This window comes from Monomorium pharaonis, chromosome 3 (genome assembly GCF_013373865.1).
Source record: "Monomorium pharaonis isolate MP-MQ-018 chromosome 3, ASM1337386v2, whole genome shotgun sequence".
Lineage (NCBI taxonomy): Eukaryota > Metazoa > Arthropoda > Insecta > Hymenoptera > Formicidae > Monomorium > Monomorium pharaonis.
This window is the reverse complement of record NC_050469.1, coordinates 7434506-7457030: the sequence shown is the minus strand read 5'-3', so window position 1 is coordinate 7457030 and position 22525 is coordinate 7434506. Positions and strand designations below refer to the sequence as shown.

General features: G+C 38.1%; 1 protein-coding gene across 1 annotated transcript in view; it reads left to right on the top strand.

The window, feature by feature from the left end:
- The window catches only part of LOC105832301 (fringe glycosyltransferase), an 88895-nt gene that overhangs the window by 23576 nt on the left and 42794 nt on the right, over window positions 1–22525 (top strand). Inside the window, exon 5 of the mRNA XM_012673120.3 lies at window positions 16916–17075. Within this exon, the coding sequence (XP_012528574.1) occupies window positions 16916–17075 (160 nt within the window). The remainder of the gene's footprint in view (window positions 1–16915; window positions 17076–22525) is intronic.

Sequence of the window (22525 nt, the reverse complement as noted above, 5' to 3'; positions counted from 1 at the left end):
TATTATGCGGCGATTGATCCTCTTGCATGAGGCGCAGCCTCTCCTTCCAGCAATTCCAGGCCGTATAATTCCGTGCGCGTAGGAGATCGCATTATGGGGACGGCAAGAAGAAGCAAATCTCATGCGCGAATAGTAGATCATAGAGGGAAGGCATATTCTTGAAGAAATTGCTTTGAAAAACCGCGAATATGTTTGCAAATGCTACGTAACTTTTCAGAGATATCTAACCGTCTAAATATTAAAGAAAATGGCTTAGGACATTTCAAAAACTCTTACATTATTAATTATATTATATTGTTATATTTGATATATTATATGTATATTATAATTATATTAATTATCAATCATATTTTTTTACTTGAAGGTAGTATTGCAAAAGAGCGGTGCCATCTCTTTATGCTATAATAAATGCGTTTATCACAATTTATGAAGCACTTTCTTTGGGTGCGTCACTGTAATATTTCGATAAATAAAGCAAGAATTATATCGCACGTATCTTTCAGCGCTCTTTCGGTGCCACGGCATCGTTATCACATAATCGGCATTTATAAAATCTGGTGTAAAAATTCTGCGAGATCGTTTACGATCACGCGATTCCGCCGGGCCGTAAGATCGCGGTGTCATCATTCGCGGTGTGTGATTTATTTTATATTCGGATTTCCACGGCGAGGAAGGCGCGTAAAGTATGCGCGATAGTAACACGCGGTGCGTATACGTACGGCTCAAAGGCCCAACGGATTTACATCGTTGCACGAACTCGTTTAGTAACAAGTCGCGGGCGCGCGCGTACCACGCACACGCGCATCGCACATTGGAGTACATGGAGAGTACGTATCGCCATTTGCAGATCGCCGATGCACGACGGGTTCGGTGCGGCTCTTCTATATGCACCGAAACTGGTTTGCACCTGATACCGGCCTCGCGATCGAATGACGCGTTTCAATGCGCTCTACCTCGCCCGTCTCTCCCGCGATTCTTTTTCTCTACTCTTCTCTCTTTCTCTCTCTCTCTTTCTTTTCGTTTTTCCCCGTCTTCTTGTAACCGCCCTCTGGAGAGACCGCGTTGATCACGCGAGTCCCCTCGGGTACATTTAATTTGTTCCCTCCGTACCGTGCACCGCGATGTTTGCTCTCGTGGGATAAGATATCTCGATCGTTAGAAATTATATTTCACGTATTATAGACGCGTCGTGCGCGCCTTTCGCGCTTTCTTCAGTGCTAACGATTAATCGTGTTTATGACAACTTTCTTAATGTTTAAAGAATAATTGCAAGGGTATAGTAAAGATTAAGCTCGATATTTCGAATTGTATAATTGTGTTGCATAAGGAAATAGAGTCTATTCAGATAAGCTTCGCCAAGCGTGTCGTGATTCTTTGTCATGGGATATTTCTCTTCCACAAGCAAAATGCACGTCAGATACAATCGAATGCTTCGTGTTTTATGATCCGTGGACAATTAATGTCCACGAACTGTCTAGCAACTTGTGTTTAAAATAGTCCTCGTGCATTTGGCGCTGTTTTTTTCTAGAGTAATTCTAAAAATAAAATACAATTTGGAACGCTTGAACTTTTGTTATTAATAAATTTATTTAAGCGGTCTGCTCGAATGTAAAATGGACAAATTTTTTAATTTTCTAGAATTATAGTATTTTATTTAAAAAAAAATAGATTTAGTTTTATTTATGTGAGAATTTAATATAATTAATATACAATTGATATAATTACTTGTTTTGCTTGTATATTGAATACTATTTAAAATATTTATTAGTTTATACATATTGTAGATTGCCTGCAATAATTTGTAGATTCCTGGAATCTCTGAGCTCGAATCGTTTTGATGCAGGTTTTTGCTTTCTTCATCGTGTATCAAGAGTAGCTTATGTATTTATATTTCTCTGCATGAATGATTCCATTGAGAACGTGAGTGGATATGTTGAGAAAGCAGCTCTTAGAAAGGCCGATTCTCGGAGATGCTCGAGTTTAGATTAGCAAAAAAGCGTAAACGAAACATGGACCCCCGAATTTCGTGAAGTATACTTGTAACATCGACAACGCGAGAAAGTAACGAGTAATGTTTGCGAACGCGTGTGTATCAGTCACAATGCAGCGAGACGGATCTTCACGGTTTCCTCTTTTTTGACCAGGGTCTCGAAAGAAACCCGTCTTGTCATTCGTCGCGAGTACTTGGAAGGTAATTTCTGTTATCAATGTAATATTCCGCAGCGAGAGGCCCCGGAAATGGCTCATTGACTCCTCGCCGCGCCGCTCATTGGTACATCCGGCGCGATGCTTGCTGGTACACAATATAACTTGATACACTCGAAAGTAGAACAAAAGAGTTTCTCTCTACGTGACACGTACCGCCTCTGGATTCGTGCGTCCGCCCGAGGAGCACCGATAATTGTGTCACTTCCTTTTAACGCTGCTTCCCTTCCATCTTCGCGATTCACTTCCTCGTTCATTGTCTTTTTGGTGACGTAAAAGTCTTTGTACAAAGTTATTCAAACAGTAAACAGAGAATGGTATTCTTTTACGAAAAATAGAAGTTTTTTCCGACTATTAAAATTTAATTGGAAGACACGCTGACTAACTTTTTTTTATTAATCCCTAACATTAAACTTATTTTTAATCTTTAACATTAGCTTATATTTTTATATCATTTATTTATACGGACTAAATAATTACAACAGCTGCAAATATTAATAACTACAATTTTTTGGCTTTCAATTTTAATCCTGGCAGTTTCTGTATATTCCAAATATTTTACAAAAATTATAATTAACTAAGAAAGTGCAGTTTATTTTTTATTCCACAAACAGCTTCACGGTTTTATGTATCTTTAATCGCAAATGAACATGTGGTTACAACCACGCGTTACGCGCTGTATGTAGCTCGCACAAGCTATGTTACTCACGAGTTGTACAATTCAATCGTTTATTATGGCATTTTTACAATTGCTTCGTGCAACACTATCTCGAGTTGCTTTATTACGTTGGCCACGCGCAATCGGTTTTGCTCTTTGATTAACTCAATCTCGCTTTCCACTTACAACCTCATTACATTTACTCCGTTTATCTTAGCGCCACGCCCTCGGTTTGAAAGCCACAGAACATATATGTATGAACTGATATGTATCTTTGACTGCCGTTCGGCAGATTTGGCACCGGATACATTTCAAACTTTATATCGGAGCGCTCGTTCTGAGAGAAGCTTTTGGAAACTAAGTTTCTCCTCGCTTACGAACTACTCGCAAAGTAGACATATGCCTCCTTTAGAATTCACTTCTTAACTTTTGCTGATCAAAGGCTATTTATCTCATGTTATGTGATCATATTATTTTTCATCTATATGAAATTGATAACTCTGATAGATGTTCTTAATTTAATATTGATAACCATGAGCTACTTTATTTACCTGACATAAATTTCTACATTTCGCATATTTAATATTATTATTTATGCATTGTCTATAATGTTTTTATTTAAAACGTGAAAATTTTCAATTAAATTTTAATTAAACATTAAATTTATTTCGAAAAATCTTAATTTTTTACTTGAATAAATAAATGCTCCATATAAATAAAAACTAACATTGTAAAATAAAATAATGCATATTCTGATCCCTCTTTTGTGATCTCCTTGTAAATTACAATTTTTACTGAAGATAAGTATTTTAAAAAGTAATTAGTTTACGTATTCTCGCGTTGGAAAACTTAGATGAAACAACTCGAGTGATTTCAAATTGTAAAATAAAGATTATAGTTTGCATTATAATTTGCAGAAGGTTATCAAAAAGTAAAAATTGAGTTCAGTTAGTACAAAGGAGAAACCATTTCAAAACGCTGAACTTGATACCAGCGTATCAGGACTCTTGGTATTAAATTTCTCGTATTTACAGAATGTGACGATAACGTATTTTAAATTACAATATCTGCAATTTATAAGATCGTAAACCAGCGCTGCGGGCGTCTCAGTTTACCGAAAAAGTCACGTCGGAGACAGGCCCGGGTAATAAAATGTCACTATTGCTGAAATTGTATCCGTGTAATAAAATTCTCAAGACTATAAAGAAGAAAATCCTGCGGTCGATGTATAAGGCCGGCTTATGTATCGAGTGTACACTTTCGCAGTTTGTTGTTTTGTAATTCTTGCCTCTTCTCATTTTCTTCTTTTCGAATGACTATGTTACGTTTGGTTTAATGTATGCAAATTTATTTTTTAAGTTCAAGTCAGAGACAAAGTAAGGATTTCTCGGCATAAACTTTGAAATAACACACAATATTTAGCTATTATATTAAATAATATTGTAGTATATGTAAAAAGCAATTTTTTTATATGGATGTAGTTGTTGTGTCTCTCATGCTATATTAATTTATTAACGTGTATTTAATGTGTATGTAGGTCGTTACATACACAAATTTCTAAATTATATATTTTATATTTATCTTCAGAGAGATTATACAGATTATACATGTATAATCAGAGCGTTATTTTTAAATTACAATTTTTTTTACTAGGGGTTCTCGCATATGAAAAACTTTGAGGGAGATTTATAACATTTTTCTGGAGTACTCTTCAATTACTTTATCAAGCATATGGGTTTTGTTAGCTGGCAGTTGAGCTCTCTCGTGTCTCAAAATTTAAAAATGGATGAGCGGTTTATGCGTTCTCTTGGTGCATACGTAAATATAACGTGCATGTAAACGGAGGCAGAGGCCCGCGGCGGAAGACGACGGCGGTGGTTCGTCGTCGGTGAGGAGTAAAAGCCCGTCTGATGTTCACGGTTAATCCTTGGCAAGGTGCGCGTAATACTCGTCAGTTCCGCTGCACTGCAACGCTATGCATTGCTACAATGGTACTATGGTACCGTGCCGATGCACCGACGCGCGATTACAGTCGTCTAATTTAACTTATTGTACGCCAATACACTTAGTGTTCGCATCTTTTAACGTCATCAAAAGTATAGAATCTTTGAGATTTCAGACCAACGTTGAGAAGTGATCTTTAGTTAAATAATTTAAACGCGCTATTATATTTATCATAACACTTTATTTTTGTCTCTTAAAATTGATTGAAATATGATTTTTGATATTAGCTTTAATAGTTTATAACATTAAATTATATTGTTCAGATGATGCGATTTAGACAGCTGCTTATTCTACAAATTCTACAAATAATTTCATTCTAATATTTAATTAATTATTTGATTTAATGAAAAAATCTAATGAAAATCTAATATTAATAATATTACGATAAATGATAATGATGGTATTAGATGGCAATTAAATATTTTATATCTAATGGCTCGTGTCATTGGAATATTCATATAATTAAATTTTATTATCTATAATATTGTTGTAGTGTGTATATACATTACATATGTATATACATTATGTATATAACGTATTTTATGATTTGATCAGGAATCGTTATATTGTTTTATAATGAATCGGATTGAATCTATTACCGATGTGTTTATTATTCATACTATGATTTAATGATCAATAATCTTTTCGAATATAATGATATTCGCATAGTAATATTCACCAAAAAATGTTTACACAGTTACTTGAACATAGAACGACTAATGACTTCTACTTTTATGACTTGTAATAATTACACCTGACGGAATTATATATATTTTTGTGTATTTTTATTATAATTAGTTTAAATTCTCGTATGACTATTAAACATTTTTAGGTTTCTTAATTATAAATTAAATACAATATTTTATTAAATAATTAAATGATAATTTGCGAATTATTTTTTTTCTAGTTTGATTATAGTATGTCTTTTTCACTCATTTATTCACTTTCGTACTTATCTAAAGTTGGTATTCATAGTTTAATCTTAAGTTCAGAATCGTCTTAGGTCGGGTCATGAGCAGTCTTAAGATTCCATTTAATTAATGAAATGACTACCTTAAAATTGTATTTGAGACGATTTTGAATATGAATATCTGACTATGAATATCACTCTTAAACTACGATTTATATTAATTTGAGTACTTTGATGGCTTTTGATTGTTACGATAATGAAATGGCCATCGTTTCTTTCGATATTTAACCGAAGTGTATTTTCCTGCAGTGGAAGATCGCGACGAAATGAAAATCGACTGTTCGAAAACGACTGTTCATCGCGAGCTTTGCAACGGCATATCGTTTCACGATAGTTACCGCGCCGCTGGGCCTCGAGTTTAATAATCAATAATTTCCCCCTGGCGGCCCCGGGGTTGCACGTGTACGGACCGTGCCGCGATCGTGTCGGACTTGCCGTGAGAATTTTGTCCATCGTTGATCGTTCTCGCGAACGGTGCGGCGCCTTGTCATCTGGACGATACTTTCACGGTAACCAAGGAGGGGGATCGGATTCCCTCCTCTCCTCGAAACTCGGCCTCACCGCTTTTTATCGTGGTCATTTTATTTGACAAACAGCGCCCGAGCTATACACACTTCCTCCGGGAATCTTGGCTTTCATCCGTGCCGTTAGTGTTCTCGATTTTCGATGCCTCTCGCACCCTCGGGCCGCCGATCTATATTATCGTCGCCGGACTCGTCATCAGAAATTGATGAGGATGAGAGAGACTTAAAGATAATCGCTGTTAAATTTATATATTACTATGGCCGTGTAATAATTTGTAAAACATGGCTCCGCCACTTGCGAAAAATTGCGAAGCACGCGTTATCAAAATCTTTTCTCGTTTTCAAGTGAGTTGCCATCAATCATGGTGATCCGTATATAATGTTCTTAAGACGACAGAAATTTTTATTTTTATAATTTTATTAATTATAACAATAACAACAACAACAACAACAACAATAATAATAATATGATTGTACTTATATCTATCATATTAATTGAAAGAACAGAAGACAGTTAATTTTTCTGCTATAATTGAGATAAACTTTTATGCTACATCACAATAATGTATGATACATAAATTATTTACTATATAATATAAATCATATAAATTTTATATAATTTTAATTTTGAAATAATTAAGAATCTTGAAATTAATAAATCTCTGCCGAAATTAATTCGCTGTGTAATAGAAGCATTCTGGCGAAATTATTTTCTTGATAAAACGTGACACTTCCGGTTTCACCTGAGCGGGTTCGTATCGGGTGACCAATCGGCTGCCGCTTGCAAGATGTTGCGACGCCTGAGGGCCCCAAGAATTGACCTGCGACCTCGTTCTTCTGTTGCCTCCATATCTTCTTGTCTTCGAGGCGATAGCTCAAACGGTTACGATTCAACTTTCATTGAAGTATGCGCCGGTCATTTTCTCGAGAGGACAGTTGTGAAAAAGTCTTATCATTCCTTTATGTTACACTAGTTTGCGTAATAAACTAAATTAGTATGAAGCAATTTTTATGTATTAGTGCAAATCAATTGATATATTCGTGACAGAGAGAAAGAGATTTTTTTTCATTTTGTTCATTTAGTTTTGGTTATATTTATATTTGTAATACTTTATTTCATTTAAATTTCTCTCTTATTGTTGTATATTGCACATTGAAATTTATTATACATTTATTTTTTTATATGTCGCACTGCATGTGCCGGAATCTGCATTTAATGGATTCTGTGTTATCACGTTATACATGTTACCCACAGGTGCAACCTATATTCCTGACGTTATTTGCATGACGTGATAAAATCTCGCTTGCATGTGCCAGGATATACAGGAAACGCGAGCAGATTCCCTCTGTCACTTGATACTATCAATTCATCGTTAACAAGTCTATTTGCCGTATTTGTATTACATTGCGTGTATTTTTTACGATGCTATTTTACACCTTATATTTAATTTGGAAAGTTTGTGTGGGATAATAAATTATAAATATATTTAATATTATGTGCCACGAAAAGATTGATAAAAAAAAAAAAAAACATGATCGCGCTACATATACTACATTGAACAGCCGATTCAACTCACGATGGTTTTGTTAATATTAACAATGAAGAAATGAAATAGTGATATACTATTAATATAACAAAAAGGCATATAACAGAGAGCGGTTGCGAGCAAGTTATCTTTTATTTTTTTTTCTGACGTCTGCGACATAAATTCCCGCGCAGTTAAATACCGCGGAGTCACCGTATGCGATTTTTATTCTTCTTCGCTGTGATTTTTATTCTTCAGCAATTTGTTTTCATCTGGAAAGAAACCGCGCTATATTCTTCGCTATCCCAGCGGTATCGTCGTTTCATTATTTCTTTTGTGATCCCTATTGTGATCCCATGGTGTATGTACGTAGCTTTCGCGGTTATGTGGTTACCTGTCCGCCTTCCTCGAGTGCAGATGCAGGTGCAGCCGATATTTACCATGTTATTTACAATTTACACGGTGAAGGCGATAAGATCGACCGGACCGTGCGTGTTCGTAAGTGAAGAACGAAACGAACATGTCAATATTGAAAATATGGAACGGTATTTTATTATATTCCTCCGGGGATTATGCGTGCATAATACGCATTTCGCGTGTTCCTTTCGCGGATCGACTTGTCTTTTATCTTTCCTTTGTATTATCATAGTTTTAACTTCACAATTTTTCCGGTACATTCGAGCCGTGATGCACAATAACGTAATTGATCTAATGGAGGAAGATCGTTCTCATTGGCAACTTACATAGCATAGGGCACGAGCTAGTGCGCATTAATTTCGCTTATCACTGTAGGCGACAGAGATTATTAAGAAAGGTCCTTTGCCTTGTACGCCCTCTTGGCGATGTTAGCTCGCCTCTTAATCGAACGGTTTATTTTATTACTCGCGAAATTATCGTAAATTATTGACGTTTAATTCCCGATTCACCGCACTTAACGCTCCGATAACGACGACTTTAGCGATCTTACCTGCGCTCTCGCGATAGTTGCGCCGCATTACAATATTACACTTGAACTTAACTGCGGCCATCTTATCGTTAAATGCCTACTTAAGGATTATGCGAAAACCTTAATACGGGAATTAATAGATCGCGCAATGTGTTTCAGAAATCAGCATATTTGTTGCAACATACTTTTGATCACTTGAGATCACGATAAAGTGCAAATTGGGGTGTCATGACGAGAATAATACAAGCGATTGTATGATTTTAGTGATAAATTTTTATCAATTACTGTATGTAACACAACTCAATTTCAGTGATATTTAATTATTTTATAATAAAATATTTAATATTAATTTAAATTTAATTACACGTTGCATACTTTTTTATTTTGTTTCATTCTGTAGGTACAATTTTTATAAAGATAAATTTATAAATTATTCTTTTATAGCCAGATGTTTTTAATCGAATTTATTCGATAAATTTGATATAATGCACGTAATAACTGATGTTGGAATCGACGACTCACATGGTTGACTAAGCATGTGAGAACGAAGTGGTTAACTAGAAAATTAGTTTGAGCGTGAAACTTACTAATGATTATCGATATGGATTAAAAAAACATTCGATCGATCGGTTCTTAATTGCTCAATTAGCGAGATAAGCGTTCTCAGTAAAATTTGCTGCAAAAATAGCGTACCGACACGACACATGTTTACCAACGCTATTTGTTTAATTAATGCGTGCTGCAGCGTAATCGCGCGCCACGTCTATCTCTTAGAATGCGCGAATGAATCATCGAAAGGAATAACCGTTCCTGCGGCAAACGTTATCATTAGCCGACAATTAGTCAAGATACAAATCGGCTATGCATCACTCGCCATTGAACTATGTGCTACGAGACTTCTAGTGGAGTCGACGTTAGCAAATAATCAGTTAAGAAATTTCTTTAACCGTGCCTTTGCCGATTATGATTGTTTTGTTGTATAATTATCTTTAATATTCTACAAATATTATCTCTTTTACAAAAGTCTGCTACTTAAAATTCATAAACAAAACATAAAAAACAGAAGATTAGAATTAAATGACTTTTAGTTGCGGTAAATTGACATTTTAATTAAAAATTGTATAATAATTACTGATGATATCGTATCGTTGATTTAAACAAAAAATATGCTTACATTATTGTAAATAGTCGTGGAAATAAAAATAGAACGTGTGTTACTTATTTACTGCACGGAGAGAATTTTCTCTTAAAATTTACTCTCAAAATCTGCTAATTGTGAGATAATGTGTGACCTCGAGGAATTTTACTATACTTTTAGGAAATTTTACTAAAAAGTATAGTAAAATTCCTTGAGGTCACACATTATCTCACAATTAGCAGATTTTGAGGGTAAATTTTAAGAGAAAATTCTCTCCGTGTGGTGCATTACAGTTTTACTTCTCAGAGTGCGATCCGTTCTTTCGTTTTTACTTCTCGTCTTCTGCCTCCGTATCTTTGATTTTTTTCCGCGCCTTTTCCCTCGTCCTTCGTAGTCCGGAATAGCTTCTGATAATCGTAGTGGTGCGGCGGCGTAGTCGGGACGGCTCGTTACCTTTACAAATCGAGTCGGCCGATCAGATTCGCGCCGGATGTGCAACAGGTGAAATTACACGTCGAGAAAATTGCCGATCGTCGATCTCCTCGCCTCTTCTCCGACTAGATTCTTCCTCCTTTCTAGTCGTTTCGCGCGTCTCAGCTCTAATTGCCGATTCACGTTAATTTTACAAAGAAATTTTTCTTCTTTTCTAAAATATTTAATTTTACCAGTAGTATTAAAAATTGATTTTTCTCGATGTAAATTTACACGTACAATTATTTACTAGTTTTCTTATAATAATCGCGTATTATCAACTTAAATTTGGACGAGCATTTAACACATCGAATAACGGGTACATCGTTAAGACGATCCAATCGAGATCAATTAAATTGTATCTATGACACACATGCACGTAATCAATATTTAGCGAGTCATATTAGATATATTAAGGGTATTAATTTCGATTTCATGGTGAACGATGTGCTACTTCGATTAACTCGGAGCACTGTCGTGTTCCGTTATTCCGCGTATCGGAAATTAGTATCACGGCGATACGCGGCGCAGATACGCTCGTCGCTATTCCATTAATCACGCGGGGTCACGTCCGCTCGCGATTCAAATATTGAGCATTACGGCATCATAGAAACGATTTAGCTTCAACACGCGGGGGTCGCGCACCCGGCACGAACGTGATTTAATATATGTTTTGCAGGCTGCAGTCGTATATAAGCGCCACGCCCGTCTCAACGCCGGCACACGCCAGGCCCTGACCTTTTCTCCATCTTCCCGCTCGTTCCGCGTAAGATCGAGAGATTGCGGCTTCCAGCCGCGATCGGCGCGAATGATTCCTTTATACGACGGTCCGAATTCCGGCATGCGCCATTTTGGCGGCCACGGGCCGCCGGCCCTCTCGTAGGAATTAATTAAAAGTAACGTGTTTTCATCGTCGAGGCGTTTCGTTCCCCGTGGTTTTGCTCGATACGCTTGAGAAGAGCGTAATCCCGATGTAACGAGTTACGCTCGTACGCGTCGTTTTTATCGGTCAATTTAATTATAATAACCGCCCCGGTGCCTCATTTCTTTCAGAGGCCTATTTGTAACAAAGATTTTTCTGACACTAACACGTGGTATATTGTAATTGTAGTATTTATTGCAAATAAATTTCTTTTGGTTATGAAGAAACGATTGTAAAATAAGAACAATTTATTTCTTCAAATATTTATTATATATTAAAATATTATATAACAAAAATTTAATTGTATAAAACTATAGAAATAGATGTAGTAACGCTGTAATGAAAGTGTATCGGAAAAAAGAAGTCGATCGAAATGGGGAACAAAAGAATTTATTATCTGATTTCAATTAAAACCTTTGAACCTAAATAGAATACAAATTAGAAATTAACAAGTAATTAATTTTATTGGCTAGATTTTAATCAGTTTCCAATAGTTTGTTGTGAGGCTAAATGTAATCTTATATATTATTTTATACATTATTCTTTGAGTTAATTATTTAAATCAAATTCTATTAATATAGTGAAAAAATCTGATAGAAATGAATAATTTATTAAAGATAATTGAATTTTAAACGAAATATATAAAAAAATATTCATGAAGAGAAATGCAAGTTAAAAACTGGATTAAGGCTGGAATAAATTATTCGATTCCAAGTAGTTATTGCAAAATACAGTTTTTATAATAATTTGCTTATTATATTCAGACAGAGATTTATTGCGAAATTTTTCTTCTATTCTCTGCAGATGCAATTATTAAGTTGAACATAATCTTTTTAACAGAAATTATAATTTTTATTTTAACAGAAATTATAATTTAAATTTATTCAAATTTTTTACGGTTTTTACTATAACACAATGAAATTTGTTCTTAGAGACTAAAATCATTCTGTTTGAAGATATTGCAGCTAGTTATGATTACGGAATGCTAATTATCGGGTCACTGCCGCGTCATTACGTTCATTAGATCGACTGCGAATTACTCGAAAGTCGTCCCTTTGATGGGAATCAAGTCGCGATCGATTCCCACAGTAAACTACCACTACCCTCTACAGTTGCTATTTTCATCATCCCCAATCCATCTACTCCGTTGACAAGTGGTCATATTCGGTCGATAGTAATATAGCTGCAACTCATCCATATATTCATGCTCGCTTGCAGACACTGGATGATCACGTATTGTACATTTGATTTCGAAACGATTACAGTAGAGAAGCTAAAAATACATCTTATATTTATTTAAAATAATTTAATTCAAATTCAATCTTTCTCTCGAACTCATAAACTTATAAAATTACGTGTGTAATTTTTTGTAAAACTTCCTTTTTTATTAGAAAGTTTAATAAAATGCCTAAGACAATGAATAAAGTTTTTAATGAATATAAATTTTTATTAAGGGAAATTTCAACAATTTATTAAAATATTAACAACTATCTACGCAGATTTATTAAAGAGTCTCAAGAATATACGGTGGTTCTGCGCGTGTACTGTGTATATATATATATATATATATATATATATATATATAAAATATACGTACATATATAGGCAACCTTGATTCGGCAGGCACGCGTGTCGTTGCACGTGTGAGCGAGCGAAGCTTCCGGCGAGTGTCGTCGGTGCACGCGTGGCCCATACGCAGTCACGTATGGGGGTCCCGCGGGTTCCCACGACGGATGTGCATCGTACTACGTACATACGTACGTACACCCACGGGGGAATCGAGCGTCGTCGTCGTTAACCGAATCATTCGGTCACATGCCACGGGGTTGCCGACCCACAGAAGCGGGCCCCCCTTCTTCTTCACGCCCTCGTGCACACATACGACACACGCCGCTGCCGGGGCGCTCGGCCGCCTCGTTGACTTACGCTATACCCAAACGCAGGTGGTCGAACGAAGGGCTTATAGTACGTACGCACGTACATGCACGCGGGATATCTCGCGTTGTATCGCGGATTTGCGAGAAATACGGAGCGCGAGAACGAGTCACACGTTCGCCTCGGTAAGCCAGATTAATTAGGTGAGATAGTATTCGATGAAAGTATAGAAAAACGAGACGGTGTAACGTCGAAAATAATACATCAAAGAGGAAGGATAATGAAAAAGCAGGCTCTGTGCGAACAATATGCTCTCTCGTAAAACTATATCTTCATAATTTTCGTTATATTGTACGGTACACAAGGTAATACATCCTCCCGGGTGTTGTACGTATTCTTTAAAGTAATGAGGCGTTGCCGCACTTGCGGACTGCCGGGAGGAAACTTTAACTTTTTTCTTACGGTATTTATCCACGCATGATCGGATTCCGTGGTTAGGGCAAAACCGAAACACCGCCTCGAAATGATATCCATTCGTGTACGGCGGGGAGCAATTACGCTCGAGGAGAAAAAAATTCGGTGAACATCCGGTGGTCAACATCTCTTCTCGTGCGTTGGATCGATCGTTTTTTTACGATAATTATCGTTAATTATAATTAACGGCACACCCAAGACTCATTAAACCTTTCTGAGCGCGACGTCAATATTTACTAGCCTCGTGATACAGTTTGTTCGGGCAACGTCCGATGAATGTTTGTCATTAAAAATGTACAAATGTAATTTTCATTGGCAAATTATTTAACTGCCCGACATTCCGGCAAAGAGTAATGAATCCGTGATTTATTACGAGACGAAGCATTTTCGAACAATCGTTTAAGTCCTTCAAAACTGCTGAGAAGAGTCATTAATTTCTTATTGACATTCGAATGTATTATTAATGATACGAGCGTTTGTGGCGTTACTCTTAATAGAAATCATATATTCGAACACGAATCTGCTTTTTCGATCGGTATGAAGAACGATTTATCACTTGTTGAATATTTCGTTGAATATTTAAGTCGTTCGGCTGTGTGCACGTGACTCACAGATTGCGAAAGAGAACATATTTAATTGTTTGGCTGATTAGTCATGTGGCTGCCGCTTCTCCGGCTCGTATATTTTCAGGGCATCATATTTAATTGAAGGCGCCATTTCGATTTTATGAGGCGGCACTGATGAACGAATTAAAGGCTCTTAAATGTCGGCGCGCCACGTTGATACGATTTATTTCCGAATTAATACACAACTCCCGTGTGTTTTTGGATGACAAACATTAAAACAAAAATCGAATTTATATAAAAATATGCATCCTGTTATGTTATACCTGTATACTTTCATTTTATGAACTTTTGTTTTACGTGTATACCGGAGCACAATTATGGGAGCTCAATATTTACATTACTAAATATTAACGCTCCCGCAATTATTATTTGCTTCTTGGGAGAGAAATATTTCTTTACGTTTCGCTCATTATACGACACAAAGCTGAGCGCGTGTGCCTGCATATTCATTTCTTTGTTGTGTAAAACAAATCGCAAAGGGCCACGCACTCTGCCTTTTGCCTGCTCAGAAAAGAAATAAGTAATTTTACACCTTTGTTCTCTCCTTTCGGTACGTTTCACACATTTCTTGGCCGCAGGCGGATTCTAATATATATGCAGATTGCCGACACAAGATCTATCTCGATTGTTACGTACACCGCAGTTTTCTTCTGTCAGGCGTATCGTTTTAAATTAGAATGCACTCGAATACAGTTTTTCAGAATTCTTACCTGCAATTTTGAAAACAAGAATTACTTGTAACTCTTACTTTGTGAAAAAATGTTAAGATATAAGGTAAACGCAATTTTATTTATTTGAAAAATTTATTTCTTTTCTTTATAATTAAATAATAATATATTCTACACGCAGAACAATTTTAACAAATTATGATAAATTAAACCGCTTCGTAATAAAAAGTAATTATTTCGCGGTAATATTTCTGTCGTAGTCGGATCCATAAAAATACGATCGCTAATAATACTTTTGACGAAAGAAAAAAAATGTATTTGATATGTATTTATTCGCGTTGATCTCTACCTTCAATCCAATATACGGATTAGGAGCTGATCCTCTTAGAAGGTCAACGTGCTGAAATTATCCCGATTTCTCCGGCGCGACTAGGAAGTAGAAGATTTCTTGGTCGTATTGTCACGTTAGATTACAGCTCGCGAAGAGGGGAGTGGGAGAGTTCGATTGTACAAGGGTGGAACGCACCGAACGCGCACCGATCGCACGGTGCAAATACCGTTCACGCAGAAGATACGATCTCGCGCATATAGGAGCAGCAACGTCTCCTCGGCCTCGGGCTCCCGCCAGGCGTAAGCCGGCTACGCCATTAAGCTGGAATTCAGGTGTATTAACGATGCTGGACCGCGCGCGGCAGGTACGTAGCGACCACCCGTGGCCAACCCGGTAGCACACTAATGGCAACGCTATACGGCGGAACCGTTCGTTAGAGAGATTTTATTTCGCCTATCTTACGCGCTCTCGAGCAACACGACGTTTACTGTCGGCGCAACCACGGCGCCCGATGGGAAAAGGGTTATGCGGGGCGCAATTGTGCACGATTGCGTCGTCGCGCTCGTACTCTCACGGGACGTTACCCTGATTGCCTCGCAGCCTTGATGAGGCCGAGAACTGAGGAGGCTTTCGCGGTACCGTGATATTTTACAAAGCTTCTAGATTATTGCCATTCCATTAATTACTGCGTTAAGGTGCGCTCTCTCCGCAGCTGGGATACATTAAAACTTGACTTGATGTTACTTCGATTGCCACACTCTCGGTCGACGATGAAATTGTTAAGCGAGAAGCTTTTGCGAAGTGCCCTGCAATTATTGATGTGTTTTTAATGGATGTACTAAATTCCTTTTGGTGGAGTAGATTGATATTAAAACTATATCTGTATACGTGAGTTTATATTCCTTCTGTGTATATTTCTTACAAAACAAGTTGCGCCGAAGCGGAAACACAACGATACGACTAATCCCGCGTGAATATAAGCAGGCTGCAGGCTTCGAGACTCTGTGCTCTTATTTGAACTCGAGGCTAAGCGGCATCGTCGTTATCGAGAAATTCCAATGAAGGTTCCACAGGTGTTACGCGTAAATAAATGAAGGACCGTGCATTCATTGAATTATTGATTTCTTCTTCGTGAAAAGTTTCTGCAGATGGAATATCCTTGTCACGATTATCTTTGTTAATGAAATATAAAATTATTTTCAACGCGCAGCGACTAATTTTTAATGTATAATACAAACAATGCAAGATAAACGTTTAAATCATAACACTTAGAAATCTTATTAACATTTGATAAACTTACAATGTGTTTTTATATATTTTTTCTTAGATTATCTTTTAATGTTTGTCATTTGTTAATTTGAAGGCAGAAGTTCCACATTTTGTTAGATTTCTTTGCACGTATCCGATACTCGGGCAATAATGACAGTTGCATAATAAGAGTCGGCAGCGTTTCGTGAAAGAATGTTAATAGCTAAACCTTCTATAACAAGGAAATTATATAACTTTCACCTAAATTATAAAGAGAACTTATAGACGAGACATTTCCATTATATTCGTATTTTTATTGCGTGTTTCAGATGGTTCTGCCACTTCGACGACGATAATTACGTGAACGTGCCGCGCCTACTGAAGCTTCTGGACAATTATAATCCACGCGAAGATTGGTACCTCGGCAAGCCCTCGATACCTGCGCCTTTGGAGATCATCAGGCAGGGCCCGGAGCCGCAGAAACGACCGGTGAGTATAAATTAATTGCACTCTCTTGTTCTTTTATATATACTTTTTTTTCTCTTCGGTATGTTTGTACGTGAATTCGCTGTGTAAAAATGTTTGTCCAAAGATGGCAGGCAATAACATACAAGCAGTGCACGGTATAAATTAGATTACCCGCGGGTGACTGATGTATATAGTCGTTTGGGCTTACAATTAGCGAGTCTACGGACCCAAAACATTGTTCAGATACTTACGTACATGTACACGTACACCAAGACGTACCTTTTTACGTAGTTGAATATGTAGTTGAAAAGAGGCAAACTTATAATCTAACTTAAAAAAATGATTAAAATTTGAAGTATTACTTGCACGTTTGAAGATTTGAACTAAATAATTACTAAAGTTTATCTTTACATTTCATTCTAAAAAGATTTGCTCTGATAATTTTTTTTATTACAGTTTATTCTACAAATTATATAATACATTTTTAATCTTGACATTTTCAAGATTTTTTTTCAAGATAATCTTATATGTAGCTTCTTTGTTAGATTTACTCAAACACAAAAGGAATCAGCGCTTTTATGTTACGTATCAGCGTAACACGATTATTTGTATTATTTATTATTTGAAATTGGCGTGGCTAAAATTATCCATTCAGTTTTTCTATACACTGTATTTTGAGGGACCACCTGCTTCGACCTAAATTTACTTATATTATAGATTGTGTAGACTGTAATTACACCCTTCTCCGAAAGACAACTTATTATCGCCCTTCGCGGTCAAGAAGGTTGTCCCTCAAGATTTATTTAGCGTCGTAATAGCTCAACAGTAGTAATTTGAAACAATGACAATAACGAGCGCTATACGGACACGCTTTGCCGTTCGGCACGCGGGGATGCCGCAAACGTGAAATTCGTCCGACCGCCTTTGAAGCTTCCGGTGGGTCTTTCTCTCTCGATGAAATTAAACTCGTCAGAGGAAGAAAAGGCCCGGAGGGCTTTTAGAGAAAAAGAAGGGAGGGAAGCAAAGGGAAGTAGGGGAGGTGGGAGGGAGGAGAGAAGGTGGCAAAAGGAGAGGCAAGATTATTCGCGAGATTTTCTTTCTTCTCTGTTTCTCCTCTCCTCCGCTTCGCGGTCTTTACGCGAGAGAAGCGTTACCAACAACTGTGTGCCGTCACTAACGGGTAGTCTTATCGAATTTATGCATCCGCGAGGCGGCGGCTTCCGGCAAAGTCGAGCGTGCATACGTCTTGGCAAATGCGCGGGGGTTTAGAGTGAAATAGGGATCGCTCCGCTTTTGTGAGCAGTTCTTTCGTTCGACGGCAAGGGATATCGCGCGAAGAGAGAAAACGCGCGTCTATTCTTTTTAATGCGGCGGCGTCTTCTCTGCGAGTCCCATGCTATTATCTCGCACCTCGCGTATATATATATATCTCTCTCTCCTATCCCATGCGAGTGCATGATAGGTTTTTATGGGTAGATCTCGTCCCGAGCTCGCGCCCGTGAAATTCCGATTTTCCTTCGCGGAGACGCAGTCGTTCCGACCGCGAGCGCGCACGGTTCACTATCTTCCCGGATATTCAATCTGCGACACTTTTTACACGCCCCGACGCGCGTACATCCGCGAAATTGCTCCCCGTGATTCGGTGTACGGCGAGACGTTTTTCGTAATATTTTTCTGTCACAGATTTATAAGCTGTAACTGAAAATCTGCCGTAAACGCCGAATTTATCGGATATCGTGTGCGCTAAAAAAATACTGGAGAAGCTTAAAAACACAATGTAGATTTATTTCAAGTAATAATATTTTAATATTATTATTTTTTGCTGATAGAATATTATTTTCATAGCGAGATTATCGTTTTTTCTTAAATATCACTTCCAAAATTTATATTCTGCAAATTTTTTTCAGAAATTTCTTCAAATTGTAAAGTATATGCATATGTTACATTTGTTTTATAAAATAATAGAGCTTTTATAAATTGTTGAATTATGAATTGCGAGTAATATTCCCGATCTGGAAATTACATTTCGAATTTCAAGTCACATGAAAGATGAATATGTTCATGTAAGAGCGAGCAAAGTATGGAGCGTCTTTTCAAGGCGCGACGAGCGAGGGAACTCGCCCGTGCACAATCACGAATCGATAAAAGCCCCGTCTTACGTGCTGCTTTAAGAGATACACGATGCGATTCGGATGTCGCCGATATGATCGCCGGCGCTCGGCAGCCGACAGTTAAAGGAAGCCCGCGATCTTATCGCGACGCGGTGTCATGCTATGAGGCCATTAATCCTTTTTCTTCTGCGAGAGACGAGAAATGAAAAAGAAGAAATCCTGAAAGAAGTCGCTGTTGACGTCGCTCACGACGGACGGTCGGGAGGACAGATCGATTTATGCCCCGGGGAAAAAAAATTTCAGAATACGCTTCGCCCTACCGCTTTGGAAATTGATAACCGTTTTAATTTCGCTCGTTGAGAAACTTAAGGCATACCCCTTCGCTTTTTGCAGCTATGTTTTCACGATGTCTGCGCATCGAGTCAATTTTTAACTGATTTCGTTTTTTTTTACGCCCGCGGGGATTTGCATTCCGCGGCGGAAAGTTGGACAAAGTACGAATTGGAAAAGCTGCTCCTCGCGCTTCTTTTTTTCATCGCGAGGGGAGAAAAAGGTACGAAGTTTGCCGGCGGAAAATAGATAAAGACGAGTGGGATTCACGGTGCTCTCGAGATGAAACGATAAATCTTTCAAAGCCCCGTAGGATCCGTTCTTCCTTCTGAGATTAACCGCCTCTTATAAGGTCCGATCGAAGCCATTCATCAAGCGCCTTTCTTGATATCTCTTTCCCTGATTTCTCTCTGCCGCTCGTTAAAGCCTAATCATAGTATGGACTCCGATTCTTTTATTTTTCTGCTATCCGTGAACTTCGCGCGATCTATGATTGCCAATAATCGATCGGACCTTTCACTACCGAACAGACTACCGCAAAGTAAAGATTGAGCAGGAAAAGGAAACAAGCGAGATTTAGATTTCTGATTTATTGAGAGCGGTGTGTTTATTTAGAAAGTATTATGTTGTGTGATTTATTTCAAGAATTTTCTTTTATCTGACATCGCAAACAGAGACTATAGATTTCTTTATAATTTAATAACGGATCTTTTGACAAAATTGCAAATTTAAAGAAAAATTGAAGCAACAAGTTTTTTTTATTTTTCACATTTTTTCCCTTCTGTGATATTTTAGTCATTAAATTTTAAATTAGAATATTACAAAAATGATCTATTTAAAATAAATCATTATTGTTTTTATCGTTATAACTTGCGAGGGAAATATCGATTCCAGGAATCAATCTTATTTTTATTTAAACGATCCAAGCTTCATGTAAACGTTCAAACGTACAATCGAAAAATTCTCTCTTTTTCCAAACTGGAAAATAATTAACGCGAGAAATGGCGCGAGAAATTGCGATCTAGAAGAAAAACGTGTGACGTACAAATTTAAAGCGAGCGTTCGCGGAAAACCCCGTATACGTTTATCCGGCCGTCGGAATCATTTTTCACGCCATTATTTCACATGGGGCTGTCGTCGTGAGATCCGGTCCGACAACTACCACGGTTCCGATGCCAGTCATACAGTGAACTCGTTACCGGTCGGCGAAAGATACACGAAACTCGATTGATCGTAGTGTACATGCACGCTGGCGTATCGATCGTCGCGTGGTAACCCATTTAAGGTGACGCGGTGTTCATGCGGAATTTAAATTGGCCGATACCCTCTGACACACGCTCTCCTGATAATATTTACTTGCATTATATAAAGGTAAACTGAATAATGGCGCAAGATTTTTCTTAAGTACACGCTGCCGAGCAGCGAAAGAAGTGAAATCATCGAGACGTGATCGAGCAATTACTTTAAATAAATGTTAACTAGGGCAATTTATTACTGAATTATTTTATTGTTCAACTATACGCCGTAAATGAAAGTAGAGCAGCTCATGATTAAAGATTTTATCTGCGTCATGAAAAGAATGTAGACCGCATAAAGCCGCCTGTGCCGTTTTAATCTGATTATGTAAAATAAATCTCAGCGTGTACATTACGCAGGCGGTAAAGGTGATAGATTCGAGATCAGTGCGCCGATCGTTTTATCTCAGTTTTATTACGCGTCTATTTGGCACAGTGTGTTCTGTGCGCTGTGGTGAATGGACATTGTTCGGTATCGTATAAAAGAGTTCTGACTCGATCTCGGACGTTTTTCTGCCTTCTACGTGGTTCTCTTTCTTTGCGGTCCTCTTCATTCAGCCTTCTTACGATCTGGTCGGACCAGTATCGTGTGCACGAAACCTCTTGAAAGTCGATCGACCGCGATTCCTGTAAGCACCAAGTATCGATAACGCGCATACCAACCTGTTTAAACCCCCCTTTTTTTGGCTTATACGAAAATCATTTTTATGCGAATGACGTCCGTCTCGCCGTGATATGAATTAAAATGAAAATCGTGCCCGCGATTACTTCCTCCTGGTACCGGACACGATCCGCTCCGCCCTTTAATTAAGCGAAGAAACCTTTGCCTCTTTATCTTTATTCATTTCATAAAAAAGATAATTTTCGTACAAGAAGAAGAAAGTTGCCGGGCTCACACTCGACTGAAAGACTGGTTGTTACTTGCGCTGTAAAAAAAAACTTTCTTTTTAATACCTGCGAAAAATAATGTTGATGACATTTTTGCGTTTGAAAAAGAACAAAACTCTAAATTTTATTGTCTCCACGTCTATACTTTTCGACGCGTTCAATCTCTATCAGATTTTTCCGTCCTCGGCCTTGAATTTCGTCACGTATCTCGACGCTTCTTTGCGCGCGGATGCAGATGCATCTTCTTCTGGTCGCCCTTATCTCGGGCGCGGATCGCGATTTACGGCGCGACGGATCCGTAGTAGGATCTCCGCTCGTATGTACCCACGGTATGTAATACACACACGCGGGTGAAAGGTGGTTACGCGTTCACCGAGCAAGAGAGTACTTGAATCTGTTGGTGGATTGTGTACGCTGGAGCCGCCGTCTCTCCTCGTGCCAGCTTCTTCGTCCCCCCTCCGGTTCGCGGTCGACGAGACGTGGTCGAGCTATCTCTCCCGACCGACCCCCCATGGGTGTGGTACCATCTTCCAACCGAGATTATGGTCTCCGCCGTGGTGGACGTTGCTCCCCGCGGGCTTCACGTACTCGTATATTATATTTGCCCGAGAAATCCTCGGGTTCGCTCGATGCGCACGTGTGCGCGCGCGTCCACCGTGTGCCCGGAAAGAATCGGCTCGTTATTGCCCCGGCAACTGGAGCGGTCGGCACAACCGGCCTCTCTCTCCCTCTTCCCCTTGAACGATATTGCATTTCAAAAGATACGGCCGCGATTAACGAGGATACGCGGTAACACTTCTGACACGGCAGCGTTTCGTATATTCCCCCCCCCCTTTTTTTTTGCAAC